At 39.4% G+C, this 9,646-nt stretch overlaps 1 protein-coding gene across 4 annotated transcripts; it reads right to left on the bottom strand.

Moving 5' to 3' along the window:
- Window positions 1–405: 405 nt before the first annotated feature.
- On the bottom strand, window positions 406–9,558 carry LRRC66 (leucine rich repeat containing 66). 4 transcript variants are annotated; one of them, XM_064449400.1, is made up of 5 exons: window positions 9,386–9,558; window positions 8,659–9,156; window positions 6,103–6,272; window positions 5,029–5,359; window positions 406–3,602 (listed from the first exon to the last, which is right to left on the bottom strand). In XM_064449400.1, exons 2-5 carry the CDS (start codon window positions 9,149–9,151, stop codon window positions 886–888), a joined length of 3,711 nt encoding a protein of 1,236 aa, XP_064305470.1. In that variant the 5' UTR covers window positions 9,152–9,156; window positions 9,386–9,558; the 3' UTR covers window positions 406–885. The 4 variants fall into 4 exon arrangements, with proteins under 4 accessions (XP_064305470.1, XP_009501457.2, XP_064305472.1 ...); XM_009503162.2 differs by lacking the exon at window positions 9,386–9,558 and having other exon boundaries at window positions 8,659–9,319; XM_064449402.1 differs by lacking the exon at window positions 9,386–9,558 and having other exon boundaries at window positions 6,103–6,180; window positions 8,659–8,732.
- Between the last annotated feature and the right edge of the window lie 88 nt (window positions 9,559–9,646).

Raw genomic sequence — 9,646 nt, forward strand, 5'->3', positions numbered from 1 at the left:
AAAATTCTGAAGTGGATATAGGATCCTCTTTTATAGGGAATTATGGTTTAGTAATAGTAGGTTGTCTTTTTTTTTTTTTTAAAATTACCCTGCCCATGTCATCATATCTGCAAACTACAGGTGATGTCCCATCAGTAGCTAGATCTCTGTCACTGACTTTTCTGCAAGGTTTGAATTCTGTTCTGTTTCTTTGAAAAAGAAGGGTTTCGTTACTCCTATGTCTTGCCAAGTTAAAAAGTAATTTTTAAATGTAATTGAATACTGCTTAGACTACCTATCTTTGCAAAACTGTGGGAATTCAGACACTTAATCCACAGATTTAGTTCAAAAAGTAGAAGATGGCATTATGTACTATTTCACTGTATAGGGTGAGTCCCACAGGACAACACAATAATAGCAGTAATGTAATGATAATTTCAGTGTTACATTTATTTTAGACAAAGAAAAACAAAATAGTGCATATCAGAAGCAAAATTTGAAGGGAAACTAATATCTTAGTACCAGCAATAATGAGAAAGTAAATACTATTATTATAACTCAGCAAAAGCTTTATTATTAGTTATAACTACTGAGTAGTTCACTCATTTGAGTATCCTAGAAGTCCATGGCTTCTGCCCTGAATTACCCTTTGGATTTATGATAGTTTTTAAATTGGATGAATCCAGGCTTTCGACATCTCATTGTTAAGTCTAGTTCCGTTACTTGGATTTCTGAAGGTAAAGGCAGATAGATAGTTGTACTGGGGGGGGGAGGACCCCCCCCCCAAAACAACCCTTGGTATCTAACAGTTACTGCAAGCTACACATTTCATTTTAAGACACAATCATTTTTGCACCTACTATATGGCATAAACACTGTGGGAGCTTAGTATTACACTTTTGTGTCTCAGCTATTGAAGTTGGTTCTCCTGCTTTGCAAAACATTAGCAAATCCATCAAATGCTCTTTTCTTCTTAACAAAAACCTGGCCCTGTCCTGAATTAGTCTGTTTTTTTTGACTGAGTTTTTCACTTGAATTTTGGAGGTTGGCAGCAGTTGTAGAGTTGTTCTCCAGTCCTGTCAAAGTAGTATCATCCTCCGCCTGGCTAGAATCGGTGCGTTTGGAGATTATATTTCCTGTAGGCTTTTGAGGGAATGAACACAAACTGTAACGTGTGCTTTCATTGAAGAAGCCTTGTGGGACTGAGATGCAGTATGCATCCTCGTCACTCTGATCCAGCTGGAAACGATCTTCTCTGTTGAAGACCAATTGCGTTTTCCCAGAGGAGTGAAGATGCAGCAGATCTGCCATAAGATTGCCAGACTGTGTTTCTTCGGGCAGACTACAGTTGCTGGTATCCTGTAATTCTGTGTATCCAGCACAGTCTCTGTCATTAAAACCTGTTCGCATTTTATCTGCACAAGCCTTAGTTGTGTTCACCTGCTTCCCCTGTGGTAGCAAGTCTTCTTTCTCTGTAATAACCATAAAATGATTTTCAGCTGTGTGTTCAGGCAGAGATTGAAGAGATGATTCATTGCTGGAATGTAGTAGCGATGGTTTTTTAATAATTTCATTCAAACCAATATCAATGGGAGTGAAAATAAAATCATTGTCCTCAGACGGACTCATGTTTCTTCTTAATGTAATGTCCACTTCACCGTGACCCTTTTCAGAGGAGTTCCTATCTATGTGCTCATCTGTGCTTCCCTCTGGTGCGTTTTCTTTTTGTTCAGTGGGACGGAAGCTGAGGGAATGCTGTGGTTCAATGGGAAACTGATACAGCTCCAATTCAGCTGCTTCAGGAGTGCACTCTGTATCTGTGTCACATGTGGGAGAACGCCTTAATGAAAGTAACGTGTAACCAAAATCTGTAGTTTGATTGTGGAGAGAACCAGGGGGAGAGTTTTGTACTGTTGACTCTGCATTAGTAAAGTAATCAAAAGTATCAGGAACTTCTTGGCTTGAAGAACTAATCGTGCTGGAATCTGACATGCTTACACGGTCACTACATTTATCAGCGTAAAGTGATGCTGTTTCAGGCATGATGGTGTCTGATCCACAATTAATAGTGGTTTCAAAATATGCATTATTCTCATCTTCATTTTCCCCCATATGCTGAAGTTCAGCAGCAATGTCTGGAGGCTCTAGCAGTGATGAGAACTTCTCAGTTCCACTGTTCGTAGCGGCTGCCTCTGGTGATGACTGACAGACTGGCAGGTTGTCACTGACATCATGTTGTTCCAGCTCAAAGTCTGCTACAGAACTACAGTCACTCATTGTGAAAGGAATCCCTTCATCTGAAGAACTATCGCCAAATATATCTGCTGAAGCATGTTTTTCATTTGTATGTTGCATTTTAGAGTTGTACTCTGTCAGAGGAGAGTTTTCTGTTGTTTGGTAGGCACTTAAATTCTCAATATTTGTATCTCTCTTGCAGCTACTGGGTAAAATAAAATCTCCCACATCACTGTTTATATTTATGCTGCTGATTAGACCAAGTTCATCACAGCTTTGCCTTCCAGACATAGATTTTGTAGTGCTCATGGGTTCATTATGTGAAATGATACCTTTTCTTTTGGGAGAATCTAGTGTAGCCTTTGTGATTTCAGGCTGCATCAGACCAGACTTGTTGCTTACCTCGCTGTTCCTAGAGTCTTGTGCAACTGTATGTGTTTGTATTCTGGAAAATGGAAAGTCAGTCTCTCCCGTGAAGGATAGATCCGAATCTGAAGAGTCAGTGTGATTTGAGTAGGAGTCAGCATTCAGTCTCCTGGGTATGGAGGGAATGGCAGGGAGCCTGCTGTCCTCTGAGTCTTCATTATTTGCATCTTTTGAATCCTTCCAGAATGAAATGTTATCGCTTATTAATTTTCTTGGCGTTACTTCATTGCTGTCCTTGTAATCTGTCCTTACAGAAAATAGTCCGTTATCATCAACATTTATATTTTCATCATTGATGATACTAGTTTTGATGTCTGAAGACACTGGGTTGTTCTTCGCATTGCTCTCATTATTGCTTTGTTTCTGGTACTCTTCTTCAGTATTTTGTGCATGTACGCTGCTACCGATGACATTTTCATACAAAGTAGAAGTTTCTGTAGGAAAAATGCATGTGTTTCTTGAAGAACTCTCATTACAAATGAACAAATTACACTGCATACGTGTTGGTTTGCTTGCAGAGCACCTTCTGCTCAAAGTTTCATCTGAAAAAGCTTGATTAGAGTAAGTATGTTCTGAGCCTGTATTTTTCTTCCTGCACATGAGCTTCCACAGGCTCACAAGGTAGGGTCTAGCAAAAGCACCCAGACAAAAAGCACAAACAAATGTAATGAGCACTGAGAGGGAGACAGCCAAGGCAAGGTCTTGCTCTGTTCTTCCTTGTCTAAAAACAGCATTTGTGTCCCGGGCTTTTCTAACCAAAACTTTTGAAACCGTTTCTTTCACCTGTACATTGTAGATGAGATAGTTCTTCTTTGTTGTATTAAAGATACACAAATATAACCCTTCAGCAGTTTTCTCAGCATTGTATATCACTAAATTATTCATTTTATCCACTGTCATATGAGGAAGACTATTATCTTTTGAAATTCTGCCTTTAGGTGTCCACCAAGAGAGACCATTACCTGAAATAAAAGAAAATACAAATTAAATCTTTCTTAAAAGTGTAGGATACTTGGTTTGCAGGGTCAAGTTATGGCTGTAAGAACATACTCTGACCTATCTTTAATTATAACAATATTATAAAATCCATTCTTTTTATCCATCCATATCATTTTACATGGTTCCAAGTATCTGTTAAACCATCATATATTCCCCCCCCCCCCCATTTAAAACACAGTACGTGTGGGGTCTTAAGAGCAGACTTTACAAGAGAAAATGGCATGGATGAGGGAGGAGGTCACTGAAATTATTTAAGTATGTTCTGGATCATACTAGAAACACTTGCTGATCTCCCTCGCAGAAGATCCGTATTCATAGCCAGCTGTTCTCCAGCATGGCCGTGGTCACTGTGGGCGGTTACAAGGTAAAACTTCACTAGTTAACTCAGTGTTTCAACCACTGTGATTTTCCTGTTGTTACTGCTTTTACTGCAACAAAAGGTTGGAAACCCACATATATTTGTATCTACTGAGCAATTGTTCCAAACTTTAGCTGGTGTGGGTCGTGGGTGGTTGTTGGCTGTTGGAATGTGTTTCAAGGTTGTATGTACACCTTTGCCTTTGGATCCGCTTGCGTTCCCAGATGAGTTTTGGTGCAATCCAGTGTGTTGATTTTAATCCCGTGATCAGAGCTTCCGTGACTTGCCTTGTTAATAGACAGAGCAGGTGGCACTTCTGATAGACCCTATGTATTTTCATTTGGCGGTAAGTGTTCCAAGGGGAAAGCTTTACCGCCTCAAGGCTATTAGTCCATTAAGGTTAAACCATTTTGCCTTATGGCACATCACAAGTACACCTTCTACTCTGAGATTGGTCTTAGCTTTCCTTCTGTGTGGGAAGTCTCAGCTTTGTAGATTTTGTCACTTGTACTTCAAGTGCTGTGCATTAATTATAAATGCTGAATTCATTTCCTAAGTGAACCATGTGCTATAGTAGCTGTACTTTTTTTAGAAGAAATATAAATCCTTTCTCTTGCAAATAAACTTTCATTTCATTTTGCTGTAACTGAACACTAGAAACACTATTGTGTCCTTCTCAGATTTCTACATGCCCCAGAAGTGCCGCCCCATTATAATTATTATTATTGTTCACATTCCAAAATTAACTGATAAAGTCGCAACGTACTACTTGTTGAAATTTATTTGTGTATAATTTGGCATCACTTTATTAGCTTAATGTAAAGAAGAAGACAAAGACTTTTTTTGGGAGATGTGGCTTTCAAATATTCTAACCAGAATACTAATTTCTAATGAAATGATTTGTACGTTAAATTTTTGCATTATTTTTAACTAGTATCTTTAGAAATCCACTTTATAAGCCAGATTTCTTTGATCATTCTGCATGCACTTGTATTTTAGCAGCATATGGATAGAGTCCCCATTTTACATACCCCTTGCATTGTCCAAGTCACAGTTCAGCACCGATGTCTTCCCTGTTGGAATTACAGCCCTCTTGAGCAACACAGTGTCACTGCAGTTTAAATGGAAACTTGAAAGATACAGCAGAGATTTTGGTGAGTTGTCGGCAGGTTTGTTATATGAAATCCTCAATGTTTTCCTCGTGGAGTGAAAAAGAAAATGAAATAAATGTTTGAAAGCATTTAGTCTGCAGTTAAAGATCCAGGAACTATTTGGGAAACCCACTTCAAGTTGAAAGAAGTTCAAACTGATTAGTATCTGTGGTAAGGGCATTGTCAGAGCATTTTCACGGAGATCCACGACCTGTTTGGAAATAGTTCAGAATCAATTTGATGAGCCTTACAATGGCATCCTAATTGCAATATCAGCAATATAATTTATTTAGCATACAAGCACTTCTGCAGTTACAGGAACATTACATCTGGTTAGGATTTAAAGAATATTTTTCTGAACTTTTTAATTTAAATGAAAAGTTAAAATTGTGGTATATTTAGAATATTGCTGTTGTAGGCTACCTCTGTGCGAATGGGAAGCCAGAGGGCTCTCACCATGGAAGGGATGGGGGTAGAAAAGGATGTGTGTGTGTGTTTAAGCCAGTTATGGATTGGTTTGTGGCATAGATAAATGGTGAATTCATGGTTACGTTTTGTATATTTACAAGTGTCTGTGTTTTCCTATATATGAAAAGCAAATATAAGTTATATGAAAATAATTATTTTTACCCTTTGCTTTAGTTCTCAGAATTGTATACTAATATAATAATCAAAGACCAATATAGTCACGCTGAATAGTTGATAATCGATATCTTTCACAGAATGGCAGGGGTTGGAAGGGACCTCTGGAGATCATCCTGTCCAACCCCCCTGCTTGAGCAGGCACACCTAGAGCAGGGGGCACAGGAACGTGTCCAGGTGGGTTTTGAATGTCTCCAGGGAAGGAGACTCCACACCCTCCCTGGGCAGCCTGTGCCACTGCTCTGGCACCCTTGCCATCTTTAATGGTGATTAACACAAAAAATTGAAACAGTTGTAATACTGCTTTACAACCTGTAATTTGTTGAGGTCCCTGAAGGCGTCTGGATGAATTTCAGTTATCTTGTTGTTTTGCAAGTCGATGTCCTTCAGCTGTGAACAGTTTTGAAAATCGTTCAGACCAATCTGTCGTATGCCGTTGGATGACAAATGGACAGTTTGTAAAGACTGCAGCAGGCCTAGTCCTAGGAAGAACAAAACTGTTTTACACTTCATGTTCTTGTTTCCCCAATTGCATCAAGTGGCTTTTGAAATTCTTTGCAACAAAATTCCTTCCATTCCTGTCTATTGCAACGAGTGGCTGCAGGCTTTGAGTTATTATGCCTTTCCTATTCAGTGGTTGTCCCATTCTAAAAGCCGAATAGCATCAACAGCAGGCACGTTAATACGTTCACAATCAATGCATGTTTTAAAAATTCACGTCTCCATAAAAGCAGTAACGTTCCTTTGTGCTATCAAAATTATTCTGGCTGTGATCTCTGTGCTTGGAGCTTGCTTCTCTGGAGAATTGGAGGTAGGAAAGGAAGAGAGTGAAAAGGGTGGAATATACTCAGTTTATAAAATCCAAATATGTTAGTTGTAAATAAAAGATGGAGATGCAAAAGGTGATACAATATCTCCTATTCACTGCCATCTGCAGGTTCACGGGAGTTTTCCATATGTGGAATTATTTGAACCATATTCATAGGATGTAAACCTGACTGAAAACAAAAACATGTTGTTGCTTATGCCTGTCTGCCTGTGAATTATCAAGCATGACAGTATGTTCTTCAGCATATCCTAGTTACGACAGCATCTGCCTTGCACGAGTAGCCCTTTTGAATGCTGGAGATTTTTCTTAGGTGCTGTGCAGGCGGCCCCTGAAGCTCCAGCCTGCAAGTTCCAGTGGGAAGGTAGGCGCTCAGACACTCAGCATCACCACAGTTTGTAACACCTGAATGGCACTCTAAAGTGATTTTTGATCATAAAGCATTGCTGAGAAGCTACTAGTTCTTAAAAATTTGCCCTTGGTGTCATCTGGTTTACTGGAAATCTCTTATTCCGCTTTGCTGTTGCTGTTTGCTGAGTAATTGGTCTTTCAGTTTATTGTGAAAAGCAGAGGGAATGATTCATTCCTGCTGTAAACCAGAGGTAGCTGATAGGAAAGGCATTCGGAAGTTCTGGCAGTTCATAAATTCTTCCTTGCACCTGCATGAAGAATTGTAGTTCGGATGCTTCCCTGAAGCTAAATTTGCACCAAAAATAGACAGTGGTGTGGCAGCAGCCTGGCACCTGGGGTGGCGGTTGTGAGAAGGGTTTCTCTGTGGCCAAACCCCTCTGCTTCAGAAAGGCAGTTTGTGTTTTCTTAGCAGAGGTTAAAACCAGGAATGTTAGTGAAGGATTGGAGGAGGATCATCAATTTCTGAACACGTATTTAAATGAATATGGGATTTAAGTATAACTTGAAGTATGGTGGTATGATGCATAGCAATTTGACTTTTAACATCTAAAAATTTACTCTCTTGTAGAAAAGGGTTGATCTGTCTGACCCATGGAGGCATCCTATAATGTGTAGTTATATTTATCTATCAAAATGAATCAAAACTCTATCAATATATTCTACAAGTTTTTCTATACTGTCTGTATGAGAACCTTACAGATACTACAAAATAATTAAGCGAGATGGTTTCCTTCGTGCCAGAGGATTATTTAGTATCAAAAAAGGAGAAAAATAGAACTTTGAGGATCCTGTGTAGGTGCAAAATTATTCCCTTTGTCTGACTTTGTGAGATATCTGAGGTTTCGGTTTGCCTGCCCCCCGCCCCCAGTATGCTAAAAATCTAGAGCTAATGAAACTGACGATGTTATTAGAGATCAACTGAATTCAGCAAACAATACACAGGATAGCGTTGCTCGTACTGCAGCTTTCTGCTTCATTTATACACTGTTTGGACAATGTGAACCATCTGTTTATGAGGATAGAGGCTGTCAGAAAGGCTACGATGCCTGGCATAGTTCAGTGACTAGCAAACCCTTTCTAAAAGGCTATCGAAACCTTACAGCCCTCTCTTGTTCCTAGAAGGTGTCACTTTGGTTGGGTGTTAGACAGCATAGAGCAACACTATTTTGACTGAACAAAATGTATTTTCCTGTTTTCGTGAAATGCTGAATTTGGGGCAAGTTTTACTTGAAAGAGTATTGACTTTCTTTTGAAGAGTAGTATGCAATTCATTATCCACGATTTCCTTGATCTTAAGGTTCATGACTGTATTGGGAAGGCTGGTGTTTTTCCAAAGATCCTCAATTCCCTTCCTATACAACAAGAAAAAACTACTGTTTGGACTCTCAGAGGAAAAATTTGGTTATATTTGATAGACGTTATGATTGCAAAGACGGTATAAAAAATCCCAACCTAATCCAAAACAACCTGTTTGCTTCAGTGTTGGTACTTGCGCACAGGTGGAACTTTCCCTCACCTTACGCGTAAGTCAACGAGCCCGTCATGTTCTGAATTCAGCAAGACGTACCGAATATTATCCAAACCCAGCTTACCCCTTGGGAGTGAGGTCCTTAAAGGTTTTGAAAGCTTACCTCTTGGAACAGTGTTAAGATTGTTTCTTTCAACTGACAATACTTTCAAAGCAGGCAGGAGATGACAGCCTTTCCCAGGCTTTTTAGACCCCTGTGTAGGCGTAGGTACGTCCAGTGTGAGGGTGTGGATGGCATTACCATTGAGGTTTAGAGTTTCTAAAATGGGTAAATTTCTAAAAGTAGTTAAGGAGAGTTCAGAAATCAGGTTGTTACTGAGATTCAGATGTTTCAGCATCCATTCTTCATTTCTTCCATCAGTGGACATAAAAGTTTTAATATTATTGTAACTAAAATCAGCTGTCATTGCTGTTTGCGATACATCTGGAATAGTAGATATTCCGGTAAAAGAACAATTCACTGAGAACTCCCCGTCCCACCGGCAGTCTGAGCGGTGATGTGTATCAAGAAGAATCTGCTGTGACTTGGTTCCCACTAATCCAGGAAGATTGAAGTAAAGGGCCACAGCTATGACACTCAAGTGAAGGTTATCCATAGTGTCTATATGTAAAATGTAAAAATAGTCAGAGTTCAGCATAACAGGAGTTAAACAGAAAGCGGAAATACTTTGACATTAAAAGAAATCAATACCAAACACCCAGAGCACTACCAACGTTTTGCCTTAAACATACAGTTTTGGACTCTTAGGCATGTTTCAAAAAGGACATTCATAAACTGGTAACCTTCCCCCTCCCGCACCTCTCCCCCCCCAAAAAATCCGAACCTTTACCTTCCTTTCCAGCCCTTCAGTTGAGAAACACAGCTTCTCAGGAACTCATGAACTAACAAGAGTGGAGACTTTTGAACTCTGCTTCAGGTGTCATATGCAATCACCGCTGAGCAAAGTCCACGAGATACAATCCATGACAAACAGGTGTGGAATGATTTCCGTAATTACAGTTAATAAAATAGTGGTTTCCCTGTCAACATCCCAACAATGTATCTTTAATGAAAAAATGTATTCTTCCAAATGACACTTCTGAACCACAGC

This window comes from Phalacrocorax carbo, chromosome 4 (genome assembly GCF_963921805.1).
Source record: "Phalacrocorax carbo chromosome 4, bPhaCar2.1, whole genome shotgun sequence".
NCBI lineage: Eukaryota > Metazoa > Chordata > Aves > Suliformes > Phalacrocoracidae > Phalacrocorax > Phalacrocorax carbo.

What these genes read in the sequence shown, in the direction of transcription:
- LRRC66 (XM_009503162.2), bottom strand. Translation starts at nt 9,193, where the DNA reads ATGCTGAACTCTGACTATTTTTACATTTTACATATAGACACTATGGAT. An exon ending in TCTTAACACTGTTCCAAGAG is followed by an intron (nt 6,273 to 8,658) that starts GTAAGCTTTCAA and finishes TGTTCTTCCTAG; the next exon opens with GACTAGGCCTGCTGCAGTCT. An exon ending in TGACTTGGACAATGCAAGGG is followed by an intron (nt 3,603 to 5,028) that starts GTATGTAAAATG and finishes CTTTTATTTCAG; the next exon opens with GTAATGGTCTCTCTTGGTGG.